This window comes from Astatotilapia calliptera, chromosome 18, assembly GCF_900246225.1.
Source record: "Astatotilapia calliptera chromosome 18, fAstCal1.2, whole genome shotgun sequence".
Lineage (NCBI taxonomy): Eukaryota > Metazoa > Chordata > Actinopteri > Cichliformes > Cichlidae > Astatotilapia > Astatotilapia calliptera.
This window is the reverse complement of record NC_039319.1, coordinates 34738125-34765689: the sequence shown is the minus strand read 5'-3', so window position 1 is coordinate 34765689 and position 27565 is coordinate 34738125. Positions and strand designations below refer to the sequence as shown.

At 41.4% G+C, this 27565-nt stretch overlaps 1 protein-coding gene across 2 annotated transcripts; it reads right to left on the bottom strand.

Moving 5' to 3' along the window:
• Positions 1 to 1074: 1074 nt before the first annotated feature.
• On the bottom strand, positions 1075 to 26510 carry xrn1 (5'-3' exoribonuclease 1). Of its 2 annotated transcripts, none has more exons than XM_026149108.1 (41): positions 26239 to 26510; positions 25001 to 25233; positions 24418 to 24515; positions 23436 to 23545; positions 23227 to 23337; positions 23059 to 23144; positions 22884 to 22971; positions 22586 to 22754; positions 20664 to 20731; positions 20393 to 20530; positions 20122 to 20294; positions 19397 to 19486; positions 18948 to 19104; positions 18682 to 18801; positions 18407 to 18576; positions 18167 to 18284; positions 17849 to 17944; positions 17513 to 17616; positions 17245 to 17379; positions 16928 to 17090; positions 16465 to 16578; positions 13953 to 14051; positions 13744 to 13859; positions 13476 to 13622; positions 13268 to 13357; positions 12553 to 12688; positions 12383 to 12439; positions 10258 to 10390; positions 10077 to 10146; positions 8776 to 8971; positions 8541 to 8630; positions 8359 to 8442; positions 7903 to 7947; positions 7639 to 7719; positions 7376 to 7513; positions 7135 to 7270; positions 6891 to 7054; positions 6669 to 6782; positions 6467 to 6563; positions 5541 to 5722; positions 1075 to 5007 (listed from the first exon to the last, which is right to left on the bottom strand). In XM_026149108.1, exons 1-41 carry the CDS (start codon positions 26311 to 26313, stop codon positions 4678 to 4680), a joined length of 5121 nt encoding a protein of 1706 aa, XP_026004893.1. In that variant the 5' UTR covers positions 26314 to 26510; the 3' UTR covers positions 1075 to 4677. The 2 variants fall into 2 exon arrangements, with proteins under 2 accessions (XP_026004893.1, XP_026004894.1); XM_026149109.1 differs by having other exon boundaries at positions 8547 to 8630.
• Between the last annotated feature and the right edge of the window lie 1055 nt (positions 26511 to 27565).

Genomic DNA, 27565 nt, shown 5'->3' with positions numbered 1-27565 from the left:
TAATAAATAATATCATCATCATAAATATATACTATTAGAGTAATTTTACCATTTCACTGTCTGTAACTGTAAAAAAATTTTTAAACAAACTTTAATTTTAGGTTTATGAGAATTCATCTACTAACATACATAACATTGCCAAAGATAGAGGAGAAAAAAAAAGCTTGTAGGCGTTTGTGTGCCATGGAGGCAAATTTTAATTTGTGCCAACACTTTCAGAAAGAAGATATGAGGGAGCATAGCTATGTTTTATCTTCGGAGGTCTCCTTCACCAAAGAGGTGAAAACATGAAGGAAAGAAACAACCTGACCGACATTTTAATAAAACACCATCTCATCCCTCCTCACCTCAACAGTCAACTCCAGAAGTAAAGTTGGGGCTCTAACACAATGTTTCTCTATTCCCAATATTTCACAATTACTTAATGTTAGTAGTAGCGATAGGAATCAACAAAGTACAAATACTTTGTTACTGTACTTAAGTGGATCTGTAGCTTATTTTCTGACAACTTTTTACTTTTACTCTGTAAATTTTTCTGAAAATAGTTGTACTTTTTACTCCTTACATTTTCAAAACAGGCTTATTACGTTAGTTTCAACGGTATTATTTATAGCATTCATACTTTGTCCATAAGTTGTGGTGGCCTGTCATCAGCTTCTAGCTGGCGCTAAAGAAGAGGAGCGAGCGTAAGGGGAATAACATTTTTTTAACCAACAAGTAATTTCAAATGCAACGTTTCTGTCCACACAGACAGTTTGTACAGTCTGTTATTCAAATGTTGCATAAAAATACTTCACAGAATTTTACCTTTATACTGTCTAGAATAAAGACATACAGCCTTCTCCAGGGTAAACAGACCAGTTTCTTACCTGGCATGCTGACTGTTTGCTGAGGTAAACATACTCAGTTTTTAAAGTGATTTTTTCTGGGGGGGGGGGGGGGGGGGATTGTAAAACAATGCAAATTACTAAATCGACACATTACTTTTTTGACTCCTGATTTATTGCAAAGTTTTGATATTATTTAAATGTTAAAAAAATAATGTTTACAAAAATATTTTTTATACACAAGCAGTAGAAGAAAGTCAATGCGGTTTTATTTATATAGCCACAAATCACAACAACAGTTACATCAGAGCACTTTATATTGGAAGGTAAAGACGGGACAATATTAGAGAAAACCCTATATCAGACAAACCCCTATGAGCAAGCAGTTGGCAAGAGTGGGAAGGAAAAACTTCCTTTTAACAGGAGGCAGGGTGGCACATACCTCTTCATATGAAAATCCCCTATATGTAAACAGAGTCAACAAAATAGTCAAAAACATGATGGGGGTGTCAAGACATCGCCGGTCTCTCTGATCCTTTTGCCTTGATAGAGATCACGCAGAGATGTTTCAAAGTTTCACACAATCCTTTTATTACCCATTTCCTGGCAGCAGAGGGGCAGTTGCCCCCCTGTAGATGTGCCCCTGGTCAACACATAACAGTCTCAAGTTATTACTCATTAAGAAGGTCCTGGATAATCTCCCCATCTTAAACTTAGAATCACATTTACAAAATGAGACCGAGTCCTTACTGTGGGTCACACCTGAGGGCTTCTGTAGGACTGAGTCAAAGCCTTCTTGCAACTACAGGTACCACCCTGGTGGCCATTAAGAAAAAAGCAAGTTTCAGGCATTGCCTTCTTTCAATTTAACGAAAAAATAAAATCAAAAAGGAAAAAGCCACCGTCACAGCCATGTTGTAACAAAAGATTCATTTTATTAAATGGTTATGTACAAGACATTCCTGAATCAAAACAGCAAGTCCATAACGCTTCATCTTCTGTTACCTTTACATCTTCTCGTAATCTGAGTACCTCCCCCCCCCCCCCACCCCACAAAAAACAACAACAAAGGACAAAAAGAAACAAACAAACAAACAAACAAACAGGTGTGCTTCCATTTTCAAAAAGAGTTTTAAACACCCCCCCCCTTATTGCACCAGACCCTTACACACTTCAGTCCCAAGGTGGCTATGAGGGTCAGTCTTAAAGAAAAAAAGGGGGGAAAATTACTGTAAGCCTGCATCCCTCAAAACAAGGACCGGTTAAATACAAAACATGGTCTGGGTAAGTACAATTTAATTTGTCTCTACAGCGGCTTTACCACAAACATTACTGAAGCGATAGTCGAATTACTTACAAAAAAAAAAAATCAAGATCGTCTATAAAAAGGATGTCCGTAAAATCCATAGTTCAAAAAAGAAAAGCTTTTTTAAAAATGGTGAGATTATTTATGTGTGACTATGTAGTGATGCGTGGAAGTGGCTAACTCAGCTGAGAATTTATATCAGATTTAGAAAAGCACCGACCAGGAGCTGAGCTATGTTTCCAAAAGCATCTTAGACACGTGGTTCACTCCACGGACGAGTATGTTTCCTATTAAAACTCTACTGCTGTCTTATATTTGGGCTGTGCTGACAGATATAAAGCCGCTCTGAAATGAGACTATATCAGGTCGGACACCTGATCAGGATTCTGAAGCTTAGCTGTCATCAGCTGTGTGAGGCCTGTGCTCTACACAGTTAATAGCAAGCTCCTACAATAATAACACGACTATCACAGTGAAATAAACCTTGAAACAATCACTACAATGTGGGTCAAACAGATATTTGATGAAGACATCGATAAATTTCAAGAGATTCCATATTCACAAGGTGTAAAATTAACACTGTGCACAGATAATTATTAAAGTTGGATAAAAAGGCGACTGTAAACCAAAGAATTTCAATAGTAACTGGCACAGAAATTAGCAGGCTCCTTATTATAAACAAGAGATACAGCCCTAATCAAACATCTTCAGTAGATCACTCCAAAAAATTTAATTTCGACTCAAAAAGAAATCAGGTTAAGATCTTTTTTTTTAAACCTGGATAAAATCCACCCATAATAAGCATAAGATGCTTTTGGAAACTCTTGACTGTAGCAGTGTGAACGTTCCTGCAGGTCCGGCAGAGCTGAAGAGAAGAATCAGACCATTTTCCAACAGCAAAAAGGAACCTCTCTGTAGGTGTGTGAAACTATCTGTGCTGGTGTTAAACAGCTCTGCAGTGGCAAGTGTGTGTGTGTGTGTGTGTGTGTGTGTGTGTGTGTGTGTGTGTGTGTGGACTCGAATAATTTGGGATTTCCTCATAGTTCTGCATTTGTGCAGGTGGTGTGAATTTAGTCGTCTTGTTTCTAGGTGCTGTTAACAAACCATGAAAAGTCTTTAAGAAAAAAAAAACGATGAGCCTGAAGTAAATAAAAGGCGGTGTGTGAGCAACGATGACCAAACCCCAGAAACAATAAAACATCACCCTTCCAAACAGGATAGAGCTGCTCTACGATGGCATGAATGGCTGTAGCAACAATAGAAGGCCCCGATTTCTGCATAAACTTGTTTAAAAATGTGATGTATGCAATGGGGGCTTCTACCACAGCTACATGTCCCTGAGAACAAGGTCCACGTCACATGTTATTGGGACCTGCACACCATGCTAACAGAGGAGGGTTGAACCTGCTGCACTCAGACGTCTTTTTTCAGTCCATGAAGTCTCATCCAGCAACACCTGGAGTCTGAAAACCTCTCAGCTGGGAAGGAAGACTGAGACCGTCAGGAGTCCAACTCTACAGGCTGTTCACTGTTAATGCCCCCTCAAGGAAATATGAAATGCTCTCAGTGATGCATGTTTTTAGAGTTATGTCAAAGGTCCTCTTAATCAAAAAAAAAAAAAAAAAGGAAAAGAAAGAAAGAAATCATTCCTTTTTTAAGGCAGCGTCTCACTTCAGCACGAGGTTTTCTTAACCACTCAAAATGAAATGTAGTCACAAGACTGCTTCCAAATCTGCTCCTGTGGAGACACTAATGTTCTCTGCTCGAGCAGGTGAACAAAGCTGGCGGTTTATTACTATTGGGGGTTTGTGTGTATGACTTTAGGCATTTCTTTTTGTCTAACATAACACTGTAGTCACCACAATCACTGCTGAGAGCAACATCCAACAAAAGCAACAAACACAAGTAGTTAGAAAAGGCCCCCAGAAGATGTGTCAGGGAGCTGACGGTTGCTCGGGGAAAGTGTGTATTCTGCAGCCTCTTGGTGAGTGGTTGCTGACAGTTGCCAGAGTGAAATTGGCTGCAAACAGGCATAGAGATCACCGGCAGGCTGCTGTGACTTTCCCCGAGCTAACCAGCATGTAGGCCTGCATGACTGAGGTTCAAGACAGGTGGACACAGAGCTGTATCGTGGATAAAACCAGTTAATTTTAGTATAATAAATGATCATGAAAATCAGAACCTCGCTTGTGGTCTGTAGTCTGAGGGGTCGCTTTGGAATGTTTTGTGGCCTCAGCACTGACTGGGCGAGTACAAAGTTAGTGCTACAAAGAAAAGACGAGCTGTAATAAACCTCCTTTAGTGGGGAACTACGATAATGTGGCACAGACCTCAACTCCTGAGGAGGAGTCTGCAAGTTGAGCAGTGAAGCACATTTACATGTTTCATTGCTGAAAAATAAAAAGGCTCGTCTGAAGCTGCTCTTGGCTCTGTAATGACTTTCACATCGATGAGAGTTTGATCAGGAATGCTGAGACACACACACACACACACACACACACACACACACACACACACACACACACACACACACACACACACACCTCATGATTCTGAGACTTGAGCTGCCTCAAAGTTGACTGCTAGCTTCCTTTGCCGTCTCTTGGAGGCAGAGCTGGGGGTGTGGCCTGTTGCTGGCATGGTTTGCCTAGGTGGTGTATGCAGTGCCGTCGTCGTGGAGTCACCAGAGGAGAGGTCGCAGTTAACAGCTTGTTGGTGGATTTTAACGCTCTGTGGTTCAGTCTGACCTTGCAATTGGCCAGTTGGCTGGTTCTGGGATTTCTGTGCTTGGTTCTTAGCAACAGTTTGGGCAGCACTGTAAAACTCTCGAGTTTCCTGGTTCCTTTTATTTGCCGACACTCGTTTCTTAGTCACCTGACGAGGTGAAAGATAAACAGAAAGCTGAGTTACCAACCTGGCCTACGTCTGCACAGGAAAAGATAAATGGGAACGCTGTATTAACCTTTTTCCATTAGCACCTCCTGTGGTCGGCTCGACACAGTTTTCAGGGTTTTCTGTTAGTTGGTAGTATCTGGTACCTGGTACTACCAACTAATAGACTGCATGCCACCAACTGGCTACTCATTGGCGTCAATGAGTCGTGAGGGCACTTCCTTCACAAATATGAAATCTGTAACTTTTGAAAGCCTGCAACGGGAGAAATGGCTACACAGAAACAACACTGTGGTCCCGAGTCTGACGAAAAGCCACAAATCGAGCAGCAGGTACAACATCGCCTAGACGCCCACCTTTGTTGTATCATCCGTGTTGCATACAAATGGCGTTACAGGACGCTCCGCCATGTTGCTATAATGACCCTAAGCACACTAGGTGATACTCAATTGTAATGGTAAAACAAGTCGAACCGATCCAAGTAGGTCCTTATGGAAAAAGGGCTTATGTGTTACCTGTAAGGGGATGAACTGGTTGTGTGAGCCAATGGGCAGTGTCGTTGCAGGCTGGGGGCGCGCAGCGCCAGGGAAAGTCCCCGGTGGGCCGTAGAATGGCTGGTTTTGGTGGTGCTGAGGAGGCACCGTCATTCCCCAGAGAGGAGCAGGACCGTAACCCTGTGGGGGCAACAGCACACCACCTGGAAAACAAGAGCATACTCCTAAGATTAAAAAAAAGATAATTTTTAAGGCTTAAAAAATTTGATATGAATGCTGCTACTATTAATTCATCCCCTGTCACAAGGGTTCACCACACTGAGGAGCTCTGCATAGGGCGATAATCAAAATCTCATATCCGATATAAGACATTTATCGTCCCGACAACGATATAAAAATCACAAACATTTTGCATTTTCTGTAAATTCTGTGAATCTCGGGCAACTCGACGCGTTTCCAGCTGGGCGTCGTGTACCTGGAGTCGAGTGTTACATAAGTTGAAACAGCCGCAGCTTTTTTTGTGAGTATTTATGACATGGCATGCTGCGAGAAAAAGCCTGTTCTGAGGTTTATTTTTGAGCACCTGACGGCTCTTTTTGGCCTCTCGATGGTTTTACCATCGTCGTTGCTAAGGACTACGCATTAAACCAGGCGCTAGTCCCTCCGTAGTGTGGTTACATTAAATATAAGAGAAAGAGAGAACGATGAAAAATATTGCCGTAAACAGTTTATTTTGCGACACCATGAAACAAACGATAGCGTAAAATGAAACGACAGATGTTTTCATATCGTCCTCCGATATATGTCGTTATATCGAACAGCCCTAGCTCTGTATGTTTAATCTGGCAGAATTTTACACCAGGTGACCTCGACCCACTACACTATGGAACACCTTAAACTGATGTTTCTAAATTCATTGATGAAACCTTAAAGAAAGACAGACTCACCTTGTTGGTTGAAGACAGCTCCCATGTGGGGAGGTCGTATCTGACCCACTCCTGTGTACAGAGGAGGTGGGAGGGGGAAGCCTGACCCGAGTGAGTTCTACAGATGCACAGAGGGTCAGCAACACATTTAATGTTTATCTCATTGGTTACAAAGTTCAGCCTCTCACACTTGTGAATCAAATATCTGCGTTTGTGTGTATACCAGTCTCTGAAGTGCAAAGAAAGCAGCTTTCTCCTTGGCATCGTGTTCTGACTGGCACTGTGGGCCATGAACCATCAACCCGTTGGACAGTTTCACCTGACACAGCACTAGACCCTGCGTCGGTGTTAATGGAAATGATTCAGAGTGGGGCACTTGTGAAAGTGGGAAACGCAGAGTAGAAAAAAGTGTGACGTAACAGAAACAGAAAATAGAGCGTGTTACCTGTCTGTTGCGCATGAAGCTGAAGTCAGGTGGCGCCATACCTAAAGCCCCACAGATGCAGGCCAGCTCTGACACCTTACTGCCCAGCAGGGCGTTGGCAGAGGCAGCAGGTGCCGGAGAAGGCAACACAGGCGCGTCGCCGTGTGGGACGTTTATTTTTGCAGCTGGAGGGAGAAAAGTAATGATCATAAGGAGGAGAATACAGAGAAGAAATTTGCCTGGGATTTAGAAATCACTAAGCTACCGAGTTTCTTTGACGATCGTCTCCTGTTCTGCTGCTGGCCAGCAGGGGGGGTGCTGTTTGACGTCTCTTGAGCAGATTGACTTCCTGTTCCAGTGCTGTCAATTTTAAGCATCTCCTTCAGCACCAGGGTTCCCTTCTATAGCGACAAACCACACACGATCATTCACATTAGGCTTTTTATGCTAAGTGGTTCTTCTAAAACTCAGAGGTTCCTCTTATTTTGGCTTCACCGCATATTTACCATGGCAAAAGACTGTGGGGATAATGGGCCATCTGGCTGGCTGTCACCTCCTTGTGGAGGGGCAGGAGGGGGTGGGGTTTGCTGGTTACCCTTGGAGATTTTTAGATTGGCAATGAGGTCCTCAAATTGTGTTTCAGCCTGAGTAAGAAAAAGTAAAGAAACTGTAAATCATCGTCTTGTTCAGGGTACGAGATTCTGACCAGAGATAACCCTGAAAAACCAAAAACAGGCAGAAGTCAAAAGAAGGATTTGTGTTTCTGCACCTTGTTGGCTGTATTGTGTGAGGGAATAAAGGAGCTGACATCTTCATTTTTCTTCAACAGTCTGATGCCAGCAGGTGGGGTCTATGAACAATACACACATCATCAATTCTAATCCAGTCCACGCAAATACAACACAGAGCAATTCATGCAAACGCACGTCGCTGTTAACATGAACGTGTGAAAACCAAAAATAAAAACTGATGAATTTAACATGATAAACTTAACCAATTGTGCACAACAGAAACAGCTGATGTGTCGACTCACAGATTTGCTGGCGGGTTGGTTCTTCCCCTGCTGGGAATGTCCTTCCTAGAACCCGAAACACTTTTTTAAAACTATTGTTTTAAAAGCGTAATTCAAGAATTAGTAGTGAAATAAGGAACATCACCAGAGCACTCTTTGTATTCTGGTTAAATTCCTATATAAAAACAAAGTTCCTAAGTGCCTATGTCACTTCACTGTTAAATCCTGAAGCAATCACATCAGCATTCATGGAGGAATTTCTGTATCACATCTATAAGGTTCAGTCTGGTTTGGGAAAGTATGTGGTTATTTATTTGAAACCATTACAAGTTCACTTGAACTAAAATAAGGACAATACAGTAAATATTTCTCAGCATTACTAGTTTTTCCTTAAAATTCCTGCTGGACTCCTAGGACAGTGAGAGAGAAGTTTTAGAGGAATCTAAAAAGCTGGTGTCTGTTTCACTGAAAACTTACATTGTTGTGCCAGTGAGCAGGAGGCTTGTTAGGAGGGCCTGTGTTCTGCAGAGACTGCCATACATTACTGTACTCCTCTTTGTTCTGGATGGAGAGAACGACATATGTAGAAACAAGTCATGTTACACACATTGCTGAGAGACTATAACAGTTAGGCCAAATGGAGCAAAACCTGCTCTTACCCTGACCTGGTGCTTTTGGATGGGACCTTTTGAGGGAGAGCTCCTGTTGCCCTGTGAGGCAGCCTTTGCCACACCATGTTTGTTGTTATGCTACAAATAAAAAGCAGTTGGAACAGTGAAAGAGGAGAAAGAGGAGGGATTTAGGTGAAACTGTGGAAATTCCAAATCATTTCCACTATTCCAAACTGGGGAATAATTTGTACATGAATCTACTGTGAGCATTCCACCCTCCTACCTGTGTGGGGATAAAAGGTGAACGAGGAGAGTGGTTCAGGCCTGCCAGCTGCCGGTACGAGCTGAAGTTGCCGCCAGTGGCAGGCTGCGGTTTGACGATGGCGGTGAGTTTGTGGCCAGTGTGATCAACCCGTGCTCCGTGGGAAAGGTTGATCAGGGCGCAGGGAGGGAGGCGGTAACAACGAGAAGATGTGCACCTGAGGAAGCACATGAAGAGGCAAAGCAGCTGTGACCGTCTGCTGTAAAGAGGAACACCTTTACTCCAACAGTATCCTGGTATGGACATCGTGTGTGTTCTGTTACAGCCTGACTGTATGATTTTGTGTTTTACCCTCTTCTTGTGCTTTATGTAACCGTTTTGTAAAAGACTGCGCACTCTGCAGCTTTTTCTGTCTGGTGTAAAGAAACTGAACACTGAAGTTGACGGTATGACGTAGTAATTCAGTCAAAGAAGAAAAAGTCTTGTCAATTATTGTCAAAGTAACAGTAGGTTTTAATGAAGTTTAGTTAGCCATCTAACACTGATCCATGAGCAGTTCGTTTCAGGGTGACTGTGATGGCAGCGTATAAGACAAGCGAACACTTTTATCCATTCAGAGCTGCTTTGGAGGAGGACAGACTGATGTGATCTGGCCGCTGCCTGTGACATGCTCACACATGTGTTTGTGTGCAGTGAACAAACTACTTGGGGAATCTGTTTGAACAACCATCTGGAATGTTTGCTTAACAAATCTGCTTTAAACAACTGTTGGGAACCATTAACGGATGATTACTCCTGCCATCCAGGTGAGCGTTCATGTGCAACCTATGACTAATAAAAAACAACAACTAACATTAACAACAGGCAGCAAAGACCTCTCTGCTCTTCCCCTGCCCACTGCAGCTCAGTGGGTAATGGATTAAAGTATGTGATCTGGCAGCAAAATCAAATGCCCTCCCATTTCATGTTTGTAAATTGGGAATTGTTTAGAACTGACCATTCCCAACACTAATTACATAGTATTTAGTATTTATTTATTTATTGTCATTGTCAGAGAACAATGAAATTGCATTTGGGGCTTCCGTACAACCCGTAAAGAAAATAATGAAGAAAATAATAAATACCCCTTAAAACCCAAGTGTAAATATTTAACCCAGTGTGACTCCAGTGCAATAAGACAATCCTTAGCAACAACATGAGAACCTGACAAGTAAGTTCAGTGCTATTAAGAAGTTGGATATGGTTATTGTCCGTGAGAGGGGGGCAGAGAGTTCAGGCTGTTGGCCAGTCTGGATGTTCAGCAGCAGCACACTCATGGTTACCTGATGTTGAGACCTCCAGCAAATTCTTCATCAAACAGCACTTCATAGAGAACCTCTGCCTCGCGCTCCGCTAAAGAAACAGACACAGATACGGTATACTGTTAATCACGCTCTTGTGTGTTACCCTTGATATGTGCAGACTTTGCATATGAGGACAATGACGGCTGACGGGTGTCCTCACCTCCTTTAATGCCAATGATTGTCCCTCTGAGTCCCAGCGGGACGGTGAAGCTCTCCCTGATGTTGATGACTCTGTCAAACAGACGATATTCCGCGTCTGGGTCTGGAACTACACCCTGCTGCTGCTCCAAGGGCTGCACACATATTTTTATTAATGTTATCAACTAATCTGCCATTGATCTTTTAAATTAACTGATTAGGAAAAAAAATTAAAAAGAGAGAGAGAGACTGTGTGGCAAACATCCTTAAACACACTGCATGAAAATGCCAGGGGTTCAAAAGTAATAGGACATTTGGCTGCTGGCTGTTTCAGTGTCATTTCAAATATTAGCTCACAAACAATCAGGGTGCATTGAGAATGCACACTCACGCATATAACCATAAACCATACAGGATGAGTCTGAAATTTGACCTGCAACCCCGGTCATGATTGCGTGGAGCACAGCACACCCAGCATCATCTCTGTGGCCACTGCACATTTGTAATTCATCACTGAACATCAGTTTCATCCAATCAGCCAAAGTCCACAGTTGCTTCTCTTAAGCCCACTGCAACAGGCTTTTCTTCCAAACACAAGAAATGAGGCTGTTCCAGATCACGGTCACTGCTACAGTTTTCTTGTGTTGCACATGCACCTTTGGTCTGATCCGTCCTGACTTCACAGTGTTGCAGTCTGATGACAGACGCAGGACATCCCAACCCACTCCCTTGCTCTCTCTTTTGCTGCCCAGCCTTTGGGCTTAATCTCTTTTGTTAATAAACAACATTTATCAGAGGTTAAACGGGTGACTTGTGTCGCAGCCTTACAAGCCAGCTGTAGCCTGTTTCCCAATGCTTCATCATAAACACTTGTTTGTGCCATTTTCTAAATTCAAATTCAATTCGTCACATACAGTCATACACAGTACGATGTGCAGTGAAATGCTTACACAACTGCTCGTGACCTAAAAAAAAAAAAAAGACTATGAATAGGAGAGGAAATAAATATGAAAATTAAAATGAAGGGTAAATTTAACTTGGAAAGAATAAAACAAAATATAAAAATTAAAGTTAAAATAAAATAACTACAACAAAATACACAATATAGAAAATATATAAGAATATATGAAGAAATATAGAACAATAACAGCAGCTGTACGAGTAATAAATGGTAATGAAGAAATGTCCAGGGTTGTGCAATCCACATATTTAAGTGACTTGTGATAAAGTGATTTGATTAGATGACCACGCAGTGCAGCAGCCACTAGTGTAAACAAATGTCCAGAATGTCCAGTGTGTGTAAGAACCATATGTGTGGGTCAGGACTGTGTGGTGGTGTGATTGAGAGACCGTATCGCCTGCGGGAAGAAGCTCCTCCTCAGTCTCTCTGTGTTGGTCTTCAGGGAGCGGAATCGCTTTCCTGACCTCAGCAGAGAGAACAGTCTGTTGTTGGGATGGCTGAGGTCCTTCACCATCTTCCTGGCCTTGGTCCAGCACCGCCTGCTGTAGATTGAGTGCAGGTCAGGGAGCTCGGAGCGGATGGTGCGCTCAGCTGACCGCACAACCCTCTGTAGAGCTCGTCTGTCCTGCATGGTGCTGTTCCCGAACCAGGTTAAGATGTTTCCCGTCAGGATGCTCTCTATGGTTCCTGAGCACCTTGGAGGGCAGTCGGAAGTCTCTCAAGCGTCTGAGGTGGTAGAGACGCTGACGGGCCTTTTTCACCCCGGTGTTGATGTGACAGGACCACGACAGATCCTATCCATTTCTTTTTGTTATGCGTTTTCTTTTTCCAGGGCATGATGCCTTGAATTTTCTGATGTTGGTCATCATCTTGGTCCACAGCATGTTTTCCTTTCATAACCTTCCCATCTGGTTTGTACTTGTTCTGAGTCAGCTGTGTGTAAAATGTTAAGCAGCTATGTTGGATTCCTCCTTGAAGCAGCTGCATAATCCTTTTTATTGCTACACAGGAATTTCCAAAAAATATTACATGTGATTGTTGTTTGATATTAAACTGCTTTAAATCATCTGAACTTTGGCTGACAGGTCTTTATGGGGTTACCAGTCCTACGGGTTTTTTTATAACACAACCACAGCCCCTTTCTTTACAGGCACGATGTTAATACGTGCATGCCAAAGGTACTCACCCTGAAGAGGAGGTGAGGCTTGACTGTGACGCGGACTTTCTTGGTGCTCTTCTTCACCTAAGTCGGCGAGAGCGAGGCAGGAATGGAGAAGGTACAGAGGGAGAGGCGTGTGAATGGAAATGCAGTGAATACACAAAGAACTTCTGACTTCTGAAGTCTGTAGCTGTCACCTTGGTCTTCTCCACTGCTTCCTCGATCCTCTCCACGATTGCAGCATCCAGCACTTGGAGGTCACAGGATGCCCTGCTGATGGAGCTAACTGGGTGACTTTTTAACCATGAAGTGATTTCTGCTACCTTCTCTGCCCTGTTGGGTTAAAAAAAAAAGAGTCATTTAGTCATTCATTTATTTAATCTTCAACCTTCAGACATTGGTGCAAGAACAAGATGACAACCCCTGGCTCTAAACTCCTTGTCATCACCGGCGGGTGAAGCTTTATGCTGAGAACTTTTACCCTTACTAACCAAAGGTGATCCAGCTGACAAATGAGACACCAAGTGAGAACATATCAGGCAGGATGGTGCTTTAAAGCATCCCCCTTTTTTTTTTTACTCTCATGGATATCAAAAGATAAAGATGGACTTCATAGCTTATTCAGTGTGAATTTAAACTAGAAATGTATTTTGAAAGAGGACAATTTCACACAGACTTCTATAAGTGCTTCTTTATGTAGCTAGAGATGTCGCCACCTGATGGCCACAAGAATGAATACAGCTTTTAGACACCTCAGCATCAGCTACACTTTTAAGACCTGTAAGCTACGTCCATCTTTTATATACATCTATGATCCCTAAACAAGTTTTTTCCCAGCAGGATGGAGTGAACGCAACCTTGGCAGGGGACTAAGTAAGGCCAGGGCCCACATGGCTGAAGCGTCCGTTTTACCCATTCTGGTCTTCTCCAGGCCAAATGTCATCTTCATAGAAAACATCATCGTGACTGTTTCTGGCCACGTTGTTGAACACCTCTGAAAATCTACAAAGAAACACAACCGCACCATCATTTCTAAAAGCTTCGTTCAATTCATAGGATAACCGAACATTAATACATAAGTTAAAGAACAGCGGTTTTCAAAACGACTCATTTGTTTTACCTGTCCAGGTATTCAGCCAGCAGCTCCTCCACAGCAGCAGAGTAGAGCCACTCTTTTTCAGTTCTCTTGGTGTATCCGGGAACTTCCTCGTTCTTCTTGTTGAACTTGAGGTTCAGGCCAACGTTAGCTCTTTGCTCCCCACAGGGACTGGACACAGTGAAGAAGACTGAAAGCTTAGACAAGGACTGTACCTGAATACGTGACGTGGTGCCAACAACAGCTCAACTCACTGCAGATATCCTTGTGGCATTTCTACATAAGCACTCACTTCTTCTTAGAGCCTCTACCAATGAAGATGCTTCCAGAGAAGCGGGAGACGAGGTAACCGGTGATGCCGAGACGAGAGGCCAGAACGTATCCAGGACTGTATTTCACGCTGTATTTCTACACGACACACAAAAACGTATAAGGTGAGGGGAGAAAACTCGCAAAACTAAACGTACATATCCACAGAACGACTCCACGAGCTCGTCTTACGTGTTGGTTCTGGATTAAGGGCTCCAGCTGTGGCTCATGTGGCACACTGAAGACCACTCGAATCCGCCCATCTTTGATGACATCTTGGGAATCTTGCACCTGAAAATTGATATTAATATGAATATGGAGATGTGGAGCATTAATCAGATAGACTTTTTAAAAAATGGCTGGATTTCTATACCTGCCATGGTAATTAAGAGACGGTGTGTTTCAGGTCAATTTACAGAGTAACATGAAAGTAAAGTAATGAGTAGTGTAAGAAATTACTTTCTCCTGGGAGAAATTACCGTAATTGTCGGGCTATAAGCCGCTACTTTTTGCACAAGCTTTGAACCCTGCAGCTTTTAGTCAGGTGCGGCTTTTCTATGGATTGTAGGGCTGCTCAATTAATCGAATTTTAATCACGATTACGATCTGGGCTTTCAACGATCATTAAAAATGACTGAGCCGATTATTAGCCCCTCCCTCATTTATCCGCGACACCTTAAAGGCCGGTCCGTGAAAATATTGTCGGGCATAAACTGGTCCGTGGCGCAAAAAAGGGTGGAGACCGCTGATTAAGAGGACCCGAGGGAAGCTCGGAAAGCTAAGCAGAAGTTATTTGGAGAGGAGAGTGACTGCTGTTGGTTGAAAAGAGTTAAAAAAAAAAAAAAAAAACTTCAGTGGTGTTGCACACCATTTTATATTATTTTTTAAAGTCATTGTTAACCCTTTAAAGCCGGTCAGAGCTGCATGCTCCGTTTTGCGTAACTATTTTTAAATCCCTGTAGAACCTGAACCGTGTAAGCTAGCGCAATAATTTGTTTTGCATATGAAACCGGAGGAGTTGTACTTACATCTGATGCCATCAGCTTGTCCTAGGTCACGGTTTCGTTCCACATATAGCTTTGCAAAAATTGCATAAAAAGCGCTTGCAGGAACAAAAACATAATATTCCAGAAACACGCTTTGCCGATCCTATCAGCTGTTCGTAACACTTCCCACAGTGAAATGATGCACATGCTGTTTTCTTTGCAAATTTGCATCATAGGATTGTTTTTTGTTTTTCCTGCAGTATATAAAAATTGCTGTATCTCCAAAATAAAACTATGAAGACACTCAAAATAAATTTCCTGTGGTGGGAAACTATTTTTTGCAACTTTATTGTATTTAAAGTTTTGAGGGATAAGCCTCTTAAATTTCTCCAAGTAGAAATATATGTAAACAAAACAAAAGCGATTTTCAATTTTTTTTGTAGTTTATTGCACTTTTTTGCAATTTATGTAATTACTATGCACTTAGTGCATACATATTATTAAAATATGGGCTATAACAGTTGTATTGATGTATAGCAACTTGAAATGCTCCCACAAATGGCACTACAGCATGTAAAAAAATAATATAAGCTCTGGCGGACTTGGTTCTATAGTAGGTCTTAAAGGGTTAAATAAATATCGTCAAATAATCGTGATCTCAATTTCAGTGAAAATAATCGTGATTATCATTTTTGCCATAATCGAGCAGCCCTAATGGATTGTCCATGATTGTTGTCATATCGTAAGAGGATTTGTTTTGTTTGTTCTGCTGTTGTACGGCACTACGTTGCCTGGCGGAAGGATCGGGGTTCAAGAGTGGTATGTTGGTCACGTGTCCGTCCGCCAGGCAACGTAGTGCCGTACGAAGTAGCGCGAAAAACAAACTTCAAAGTAGCGCTACGCGTTCAGCGGGAGGCGTGGATGATGAGCGGCGATAAACTTGCGAAAAGCAAGTTATGCCCAACTCCACCGGTGGATATTCTCTTACATATGATGAGTCAACATTGAAACACCTGCGGCTTTTGGTCAGGTGCGGCTAATGTATGTACAAAACAGGATTTTCCCCTGATTTTAGCTTGTGCGGCTAATATTCAGGTGCGCTTTGTAGTCTGGGAAATACGGTAAGTAACATAATGCATTACCTGTAAGAAAAGGGTTCTGTGTATAATGAGTAATGGCCCCAACACTGATCTCAGCAAAGAGGGGAAATACCTCCAACATGCACAAACATTTGACCCACAGGTCATGAATGCAATGCCTTTGATATGCTGCTTAGTGATGCTGGTGAGTCTCCAAGCTCAGTCAATGAGAATCGATATGAGAACCAATAAGGAATCGAATTGATAATGGAATCACTAAGTTCTTATCAATGTTATGTTCATATTGTTTTGCATTACATCATTAAGCTTGAAACAGAAGGTGTTTTTCACAGATCTGTTCTAAACTATATAAATAAGCGTCTTAATTTTTTTGTCTTTTTCCCCTCAGAGTATCGAAAAAATGATTGTGGAAATCAAACTTATCTGACAGTCGCCGATGATATTAATGCACAGGTGACAGCTCGGGGCACAGTGTTTTGTTTCTTCACTTATATTGAATGTGACAGTGTGAAAACACGGACATTATACTCGGATTCTTGGTTTAAATTAATAAAAAGAGTAACTTGGGTAACGAGGGAGTAATCCACAGACTAAGAGAGCAAACAGTGGATAACATACCTCTCCCATGGCACCGTAGTACGGGTTTCCCACCATGAAGACGGTTGTTGTTGGAGGAAAGAGCTCATCTAAGCTCTTGAAGCAGGCCAGAGATGAGCAGAAGGCTTTGATATCCTGAGACCATGAAGATAAGGAAGAAGTGTCTTTAAAATAATATCTATAAACACTTAAAAAAGAAAAAAAAGGTGATAAAATCAAAACCATGTGCAGTAAACCTAAATTTGCCTAAAACTACTCTGACAATAACCAGAAAGAAACTGAAAGCATGTGTTGGGTTTATTTCAGGGTTTAGTTTCATTAATATGGCTGCACTCCTCAGCTTAAGCAGGTTTTCTTCTATTTTCCTGCAGCATGAAGACCCTGCTGAGAAACACCACAGCCTCAGTGACATATACACTGCTATAAGAGTCTTTCACCCATTATTCTCCGTTTTCTTCTCGCTATCATGTTTGTGTGCAGGTACCTTAACAACCGCCTGGTAGGCAAAGGGGAGGACCTGTTTGGCCCACTGTTTCTCCAGTTCCACCACACCATTGGCTTTGGGAACGTATTTTCTTCCAGTCAGCAGTTGGCCGTATAAAACCACCTCTGTCTCGTTTATCACGATGCCTTTCCTCTTCAAATAACTACGAGAAAGAAAAGCATAAATAACTAAAGAAGCCAAAGAATATGATGGTTCTGGCAAAGAACAGAAGGATTGTTTCAATAATATGAAAGAGTAGAAATGACTGAAGATGCATACAAACTCAAACACTTGCATTATTTTGCTGAGTTTCTTACTATTCAGTGATTCCTTGGACATCCTTAATCCAGTCCTTCTGCTCCTTGTCAGACAGACAGGTGACTTTGGCGGGAGGAGGAGTGCTCGGCCTGTCATACACTCTTTGGACACCCGGTGGTTCCTCAAGATAAAATCTTCAGAACAAGTTGCAAAAATTCACTTGTAAAGTCACTAAAGTCTCAATATAATATTTTCAGATTTTTCAGTTTCAGATTTTTCTACACATCTACCAGAAAAGTCAGCAGTCATAGCAAAGCCAGCTCTTACTTCGTTTCTCCGTCTGACACTGCAATGATGCGAGCTTCCTCTAGATGAGGCCAGTTGACAAACACAGACTTTCCCAGAACTTGTGCAGCAACATCATCACATGTCTGAAGATAATGACAGGAAAGAAGGAGAGAGGCAGAGACACAGAGGATAAGGAGACTGCCAATGTTCCTAGAATAAGACCAAGAGGTGACTGGGTGTGAAAAATATTTTATGCAGTTCTTTTAATTGTATAGACAGTGATTCCAAGACTTCCAAGGGACAATTGATCAGTTCTTAATAATAAAGTGTTGAAGCTTTATTAAACTAGATCTAAAAACATAAACAAAAGCTCACCGTTTCCCCTTCCTGGTTGGGGAGGATATCCAGCAACATGTTCTCCCCTCTGCTACTCTGCTGGAACACGACCACCCCGCCTTTCTTCTTGTAAAACTGAAACGACAGTGAAGGAGCCAGAGCATGAGAGTTTGAGAAAGGGAGATCATCTTATAAAGACTGCTGAATTTACTAAACTTGCTATACTTCTTTTTTCTTCTTCTTAAATTAGCAGAATTAATTTCAGATTCATACGTTGGTTGTGAGTTAAGACGTATTTAACCAGGTTCGCTCCAACTTTGAACAGTTTAGTAGTAGTTCAGTTATGCACATGCCCACCTTGTGTTTGATGTGTTGTAAGGTGGGAAAGCCACAGAAGTACAGAGCTGAGCGGTCAACGGGCTTGCTGACGTGATCTAATGAAACTTGCCAAGCATCCATGGGGATGTGCGCTGTCCTGTGATGATCAACCACAAAAGGCAATCAGCCACAGACAAATATGACTGTTGAATTTCACCTCAGTAGGACCAAACGCATGAGTTGTTTTCAGAAACAATGAGGATCGTTAAAGGCATCTACCTGACGTGGCAGTGGACGATGTCGGGGAACAGTTGAGGCAGGGGGGAGGCGTAGGCGAAGTCCATTTCCCTGTCGTACGAGTAGACTGCACACTCTGTGTGGCAGTTCCTGGCCTTCTCTTCTTTTGTCAGCTTCCTGTTGCAGGCCTCCATGGCTGCTAATAAGCACCTCTGTTCGATACACACACAACATAAAGTTACACACAGTTACAAGTTGTCAAATTTGATTTCGACAACAGACCTGTGCCATTTCTTCATTTCGAATTGTGTGTTTACCTCATCTATGAATGGAATGAGCACCACAGCCTCCCACTCCTGCTGCTTGCCATTCAGGTCAGTTTTAAAGTCAAGAGGGTAGTACTCAATAATAGCTGAACTTTCACTAGTCATCAGATGCTGAAACATAACAAAATACAGTATTACGATCCCCTGTATACTTCCTGTCCTAATGTTAAAACGATTTCTATATTAAATTATATTTTTATTTCTTAGAGTACATCTTGTGCATTTTATATGAGTGAACTTGGATTTGCATTTGTTACCCTGTAACACTCGGGCAGCAGTTCCATGCTGGCAGCAGGCAGGACTGCCAACAGCTGCTGGAAGGGCATGAAGGGCTGTCCATGCTCAAAGGTCAGCTTTAACCCAGATACATTCCTGATGTCTGACAGGTAGGGAGCGTAGTGGTAGGGGTAGTACCTGCAGAGATAACACATAATACTCAATATAGAGGTTTAAAGAAGGAAATCATTTACTTATTGTTCTTCTCCCCAAAGCAAATCAATCAATCCACTTTTTCTGTGAAATAACTTTTATTAGACAGTAAAGGTTCAGAAACCCTCATTAAAGCCTGCTGTGTAGAAATATGTCGAAATTTGAGCCTCTCTTTCAATCCTCCCACATTTCTGTGAGACTGTTAATGAGCTGAATTCTCCAATAACAGAAAGAGAAAGATCAGGGAGTAAATTACACAGAAGAAAGAAGCACTCACCAGCTCCAGGACTGAACTCCATGGTAATAGTAGTGGAGAATCCACTGGATACCTTCCACATAACACTTGGCTTGGTTGGCTAGAAACTCACTGCAAATGGAAGAGTGAAAACATAGTTACAAAGTGCAAGCTGCTGTGATGAAGGGCACTGTTAACATTTAGCCAAGTCACTTCCCTACCAATGGGATCGTTTAAAAAAGGAAACTAGTAAAAGGGCATCACACTGCTGGGAAACAGCAACACACACGCACACAGACAGACACACAAGCATGTCTATTCTAACTGCTGATAAGGGAGAAAAACAGATTTTGTCAGTCTTAATAGTTTTACCCTTTAAAAGGTATGACGAGGTAAAGGCTGCTGTACAACATCTTAAAGTGCACCTATTATGATGTTGATTTTTCGGTCATAGATGAGCATTGTTCCAATGGTGGACGCCTGAACCTCAAAGTTTTGTTTTTGTGCTGGTGAACACTTTTCCAAAAAAAAAAAAAAGAAAAAGGGGGGGGGGAGTGGTGACCAATCATTTATCTGCGTTATTGAACACTGGTCATTCTAACTTCACTCTGTCTCAGCCAGTCACTGAACGAAGATACAACAAACAAAGAGGTGAAGTGAAACTAAGAGTTAAAACAATGAAAAGTGTCAAACTTCTGTCCCAAACATTTTTAGCTTTCTTCTTCCCATAATTTGCTTTTTGTATGCGTTTGTATAAGTTCACTCACTCAGACACCACGTCCACGCCGATCTTGCTCATATAGTATGTGCGTTTGTACTGTCTGAACTCTGTTTCAAAGATATCATCCTCCTCCTCTTCATCATCTGCTGCCGCTGCTGCTTTTTCCTCTCCGGTGACTTTCTCTGATGTAGTCAGGGAAGCCAGACAGAGAGCAGAATCCTACAGATATTTTTTTTTAAAAAGTCAATCACTGGAAAGAGACAGACATGAAAACAATGCTGAAAGACACAATGCATATTTTCAGTGCTGGTCCCTACCTCATTCTTTCTGGCGTCTTTGCTGGCAGCTTCCTTCTCAGCTGCCAGTCCAGCAGCTTCATTCAGATATTTGTTACCAACTTTGCTTTCAAACCACTTCAAATCCACAAAGACCTCATTAAAATGTTCCCGGTCAAACTGGCAAGACATGGGGAAAAAAAAAAAAAGTACATTTTGGCAGAATACATTTGTTTCATAGCAAACGACATCAATCAGTATATGGGACTTGATCTTAAAATGAATGACCCTTAAATAGAAACTAGTGTCTCACCTCAGCAAGCTTCTCCAGGTATTTCTCAAAGTTTCTGAGGTTTAAGTGACCGTTCTCATTCAGATAACCTAAAACAAACACGGGGACGTTATTTTATATATGTGAATGACAATAAACAAGTGGGACATGAATGTTTTTCTATATTGTACTGGTTGACAATTCTAAACTATCTGGGCCAGCTGGACAAGCACAGCACATGGAACAAACAAAAAAACAACATATTTTGTGTATGAGAGGCTTTCAAATTCTGAATAAATGCTCAAAAAATACATCCCTGCTGCATCAGTTCTTTTTCTGGGGGGGGGACTTTGTCACATGATAAAGTTGGAGCCGCCAGAACCAGGCTCAGGGTAATTCTGCCAGCTTCACGTTTAAAAGGTTTCTTCCTGTTCAAAGGGAGTTTTTCCTTCCCACTTGGTCATAGGGGGTCAGCTGATTGTTGGGCTTTTCTCTGTATAATTGTTGGGTCTTTAGCTTACAGTATAAAGTGCACCTTGAGTCAACTGTGGTGCAATAGGCAAGGCAAGTTTATTTATATAGCACAATTCAACAGCAAGGTGATTCAAAGTGCTTTACAGAGACATTAAAAAACAAAAACAAATAAAAAGCATGATTTAAAATTGATTAAAAAATATTTTTTTTTAAAAATCAGTAGTTAAAATGTAAGTTTTGAAATTTAAGCTTAAAAGTGTGGATTTGGTGCTTTATTCAAATGCAGCTGAGAACAGGTTCAACCTGGATTTAAATAAACTGAGTGTTTCAGCTGATCTGAGGCTTTCTGGGAGTTTGTTCCAGATATAAGGAGCATAAAAGCTGAATGCAGCTTCTCCGTGTCTGGTTCTGACTCTGGGAACTGATAAAAGACCGGATCCAGATGACCTGAGGGATCTGGATGGTTCATACTGGGTCAGGAGGTCATTGATGTATTTTGGTCTTAAACCATTCAGAGCTTTATAGGCCAGCATCAGAACTTTAAAGTCTATCCTCTGACGGACAGGCAGCCAGTGTAAGGACCTCAGAGCTGGACTGATGTGGTCCACTTTTTTGGTCTTAGTGAGGACTCGAGCAGCAGAGTTCTGAATGAGCTGTAGTTGTCTGACTGATTTTTTAGGTAGACCTGTAAAGATGCTGTTACAGTAATCAAGCCTACTAAAGATGAATGCATGGACTAGTTTTTCCAGGTCCTGTTGAGACATCAGATCTTTTATCCTTGATATATTCTTGAGGTGATAGTAAGCTGACTTTGTTATTGTCTTAATGTGTTTTTCTAAGTTTAGGTCTGCATCCATCACTACACCCAAATTTCTCGCCTGGTTTGTGGTTTTTAGATGTATAGATTGAAGTTCTCTGGTAAATGTAATTGTTTTTCTTTGGCGCCAAAGACTATTACCTCAGTTTTGTTTTTGTTTATCTGGAGAAAATTGTGGCACAACATTCAATTAAATTATAGAGATACAATTTAATTGAACTCAATAGAATATACATGAATACAGCATGGTGGCTTTCTTTTTTTTTTCGCATTTCTGCTGTATTTCATCTTTTTCGCTGAGTGTGTGTTCAAAAATAAATAAATATTTTTCATGCTTTTGAAATCCAAATTTGTTTAGACTACAGTTCGTTACAGGGGACAGAGCGAAGTCCTAAAGAGTAAACCACTAAAAGGATACAGTGTATGCATCTGTCTCACCAATAGATGATTTCGTCAAATGTTGCAACACAACAAGCATGAAGAAACCTCACTGCACATGTTGCAATCCACTATAATTATTATGGAATCAAATAAGCCTAAGCTAAACACTTTAAAACATTTAAAACTGAATTGAAATGTTTGGTTCCAACAGAAATGACACTGAAAACCAAACTGAAAGAAGAAACTAAAACTAAAAACTGAGGAAAAACACAAGATACGAGTCTGGTCTTACCCCCCAGGCTTGGTAGTACACTCATGTACGTCTTGTACAGCAACGGTAGAGCGTCATGATTGATGTGAAGGTTGGGGAGGTGAGGGATGAAATCGTTTCCTACCAGGAAACCCATTAGAATCCAGTCATCTATTACTTGCTCCAGGTCATAATCGGAACCCATCTTATTCTGAAAAAAGAGGCGCAAACATTTAGACGTCATACAATACAATTTAAAAAGCATATATTAAAAATTTATCATAATATGAAATCTCGCCTGGCATTTAAAAGCTGCCCACTTTAGGCACGCTTGTCTCACCTTGAGCTCAGAGAACTCGTAGTCGATATACTCTCTCATCAGAGACAAGTGAAGCAAGTGAAAAGTGGTCTCCTCTGGAGCTGTTATCCTGAAATGGAACAAAAGAGCAGGGTTCACAAAACAATGCAGCACAACAAAGAAAGACAAAATAGACTGAAGAGAAGAAGAGAAGAACCTCTTCTGGGATTTCTTCCCTCCAAAGCGGACTTCCTCCCTGAGCAGAGCGAAGTTTGGCTCGTGGCTGGTCAAACCCAACATAATCTACAACACAGAGTGAAGGACAGACTGAACCTTCAGGCACTGATTTGAGCAAAATGTTCATCAACGATCTGTTTAAACGTACCAGGTCAGCATCCAGGCCGTACAGGCAGTGTCGCGTGTTGGGGTCATGATTGGGCTTGGTGTTCTCTGACCGAATAAACTCCATGATTTTGTGTTCCCCCTCCCCTGGTGTCTGTAAAGAGAAGAAACACAAACGTAATACATTCATTACCGACTCAGAAACAGTACAACAGTACATACAACAGTTACACATACACCACTCACACCCACCTCGTGACCGGACAAGTACACTTTGACATTCTCCCATAGCTTGTCATTGGAGAGCTTGTTGTGGACGAAATACTTGAGCTGTTCCTGAAGTCGCACCATGAACTCAGTGCCTGGAAGAAGGATTTGAGATTAAAAGAACTGCTAACATTTTCAGAGACCTGTTCTCTGTATATCTCTTAAGGATCCAAGAAGAACTGAGCAACCCAAGTGTTTTCAGCTGCTCAGTTCTGCTTTCCCAAGGGGTCGCTACACCAGACAGATCTGCATATTTAATTTGACAGAGTTTGAAACAGGACCCTTACAGTTAATCCAGGCTCAAGACTAACAGAAGAGGTACATAGGCTGGGTTTTGTCCTGCTTGGGTTGAAATGGGAAATCTGTCTTATATAACGCCTGATTTAAACTTCTGCAGGGAATCTTCATAGAGCCTACAAAGTAGGCTACGTAAGTTGCCAGTGTAGTTGTCGGTATGCCGTTCCACACATTTATACCCGTCCTGGTTCGTCATGTGTTAAACACAGTGTGGTAGTATCCTGGTGTTTTAAACGCAGTGCCAATCGATAGAAACAAATAAGATTCTGGATTCTGTTTTCCCCCTCCTGGGTCTCCACTCTTTGCTTCTGGCACTTTTCTCTTTTTATCCTGGGATAAATATATTTGTCCCACAAGGTTTTCCACTTCTTTGTACATTCCCTCACATCCACTCCTTGGGAAAATATTACATCTCTGCGATGACCTATTCGCTAATGATTCTAGGTAAATACCAACGATGCGCTTTGGCTAAAATGTCAATGTTGAAAAACGAGTCACTGGATGTTTACATCTGACATGCAAACATGTTTTTAATAAAAATATCACATACAGTACACATATAAAAAACACAGGGACACAAAAATAAATTCAGGTGTTAAACTGTATCAGGTGGTTCTGATCTGTGTCTGTGTGATGAGCATCTTTGCATGAAGCTTTAGATCTTCCTTACCAGGAGTGATACAGTTGGAGTCGAAGCGAGCCTCTGTGGGAAGCACCTCTCCTTTATCCAAAGCTTTTTTTATCTTTTCCTCTGCTTCTTTGGCGGACCTAGACACACAGACACCCACACACAAGCGCACACCCACAAGTAGATATAAAAGAGAGAAGGTCAAATTCAAAGTCTCAGGCTGTGTCTCTGCCTGCAGTCTGTGTTTCCCCTCCTGTCTGTAACACTGAAGCACAAAATGTTGTATTTTAGCTCAAGCCTGTTTGCTGCTCATTCTTCCTTATAAGGTAACTCACATAGGGCTCAGGTTTACAACTGCAGCCTCAGAAACATCACATAATTATACCCAACATCTCTAAATATATCTGAAAACAGACATGACACTATAATCAGATAACTAAGAGAGAACGTGGCATTATTTATAGTTTGGATTCAACATCAGGGTACAGGCATGCTAATAAAATTCCATCTCTTTATTTGGTCAGTTCAAGAAAATCTACTCCCAATATCCTAAATTTAGTGATTCTCAACAAGTATTATGATAGGATTAGCATTTATTCATTTAGATTTATTCATCCATCACAACCTGAATCTACGTCCTCTCTGCTGGTTCATCTTCGCCCTTGGCGCCACACCATCCACCGCCATGAAGAAAACCTTGCGAGGCTTGATGATCCTGAAGAGCACCTCCAGGTAATGGAAGATGTCTGCAAAAATCTTTTCCTCAGAAATGCGAAAGTGGACATCCTCATCGTTTGGGTGAGAACACTGGTGGATGATGCCGTTCATGTCCAGATAGAAGTTGTCAAACTCTGGAATCTGACAAAGACAAACTGATCACATACCTAGTACATTCAGGAACATGACTTATCTGTAAACGCTCACAATGACGAGATCTTTCAGGTGTGGCAGATGTTTTTAGGAGGCTGATGAGTTAAAGGAGGGTATATTTGACAGTCATAAAAACAAGATAGTAAGCTCCTTTCACCTGACACATTAAAAACAGTCTCATGAGTATGCCATCCACCTTTGATAACATCAGACCTTTATGTTTTGTTCCGTTTTATTTACACCGGTACCGACATGAAACATAATTCCCATATTTACTGTTACCAATTTTCTGCTAAAGGTGGTTATTTACTGCTTTAATACAAATGCAAAGCTGTCTGAGGTAAGGAGGGTGACACTGAACAATGTGCGCTGATGAAACTACTGCTGGGGGAGTGAAATAGCGGCTTCCTTTCTGCTCAGAGTGTAGAAAGTGGTTCAAGTCCCCCCGCAGTTACTCAAGTAGCCTAAACTCTCACGTTATTCGAGCTGTGGCCAACAGGCTGAGCTCATACTTCTGACATTTCAAACAAGTTCATTGTGAAGCGCAGTTACTGTTAACCAGCTGGTAACAATAACTACCCGAGCCCCTATAGATCTCTAGTTATCATAAAAATCAGTTAGTTAGCCAACTGCAAGAGCTTATTGTTGTTTAGAATGTTCCTGACCAACAAAGGCCAAAATTACCCAGTGGTAACTCATTAACATTTTATTTGTTTAGTGCGAATAAGCGCACAATGGAGACCAAAATAGCATATTAGTGATGGAATTTGGTTAATAACGTCATGCCTATCCTGTGTTTAACAAAAGGATGAAGTGAAGAATGTGTGCTAAAAGCAGAGTTGTCCATTCGCCAGAAAACCATTGGTAAGCTACGTGGAATTTTAGTTCCGCGGCCCGCTATAGCTCTCTGATAGCGAACAGCTAGCTACGCTAGCACTGTGGCTACCAATGACAGCGGTCTGTGAAGCTAACCAGTCACCGCTGTTTTCCTACCTGATGTTCCTTGACAACTTCACTGAGACAAGGGTAGCGTTCCGAAATCCAGCGGTAAAATTTTGGCACTCCCATCTTCACAACAAACCTCTTCAGCCTCTAGGTAAAAACAGTAAACAGCAAAAACTGGATGGAGGTGTTCGCCTATGCGAGGAACTACAATGTAGCTGGGGTTTAACCTGGTTACATGAGAACTTGCTTTAGACTCAGGTTTTGTTTCCAACGGCTGCTAAGTAGCTGGTTGTCCGTTGTCCGCCGGAAAAATCGTTCCGCCGCTTTTCGAGAAAACATTTGTTCCGTTTTTTGTAATTTTTTTGTGTTTGTTTACTTGCTTTCTTTTTGACATCTCATAAGTACATAGTACAACGTAATGCATATTTCTACGTAGAAAATATTTAAAATAAATAAGCCAAAACATTTTTACAAAATGTTGTATTAAACGTAAATTTGTTGTTTGCTAGAAAATAACTTTGCAATAAATGTTATATAATATTTATTACAAAAGTGAGTAAATGGTTGTTTTTTGTTTTTGTTTTTTATAGAGGTTGAGTTACCCCAAAACATCAAGTTTTTGAAAACAGCCTACTTAACATCTGAATCCAGAAATATCAGGAATCTTATACAATTTCCAAGATAACTAAGGGTGCCTATATTAAATATGAACTCCCAAGGCTGGGAAGTAGGAACAGTGTGTGCTGTGTCATTCTGAATCTAATAGGAACTGAAAAATCAGATCAACTGATATGAAAGAAAGAACACACTGTTACAGGGCCCGTCTGGCTTGCAAGGCCCACTGCTAGGGTTGCCAACTCCCTGAAAAATAAATAAGGGACACCTCGTGGCCAGGGCCGGGCAACCCAGTTGTCTTCACCCTTCCCAGTGTGGTGAATTTTCTAGCTCTTTTTTTGTGTGTGAAATTATTTTTTTAACTATTTGACTTGAAGTTGATTTAAGTAGATGCATATTCTATTCTTTGTGATATGAACACATGTGAAACAAATGATCATTTAGCCATTTATTTTTAGCTCAAAATGACAACATTAACACATAAAACAGGTCTCTTTCTTAAACAGAAGCCTGTCATGCTTAACTTTTGAGAATATAAGTAAATCTTTCTTTAAAAGAACTCTGTCCTGCTTAACTTAAAATAATAGAAAACAATAGAACAAAAATATTCTTGTAACAGTGCACATTTAGTGCATTTAGTACAATCGGCTTCAGTTGAAATATTATTTCAGCTTTTCTGATGCTAATCAGCTGCTCCTGTTTGTAAACCCACTTGTTCCCATGATTACGCATCTTAACTCATCATCATTATTCATCTATG

Coding starts and splice junctions, on each gene's coding strand:
- xrn1 (XM_026149108.1), bottom strand. CDS start 26,313: ATGGGAGTGCCAAAATTTTACCGCTGGATTTCGGAACGCTACCCTTGT. Junction 20,732..22,585: donor TGTACTACCAAGCCTGGGGG/GTAAGACCAGAC, acceptor TGTTTGTTTTAG/GTTATCTGAATGAGAACGGT. Junction 6,564..6,668: donor TCTTTGCACTTCAGAGACTG/GTATACACACAA, acceptor GTGCATCTGTAG/AACTCACTCGGGTCAGGCTT.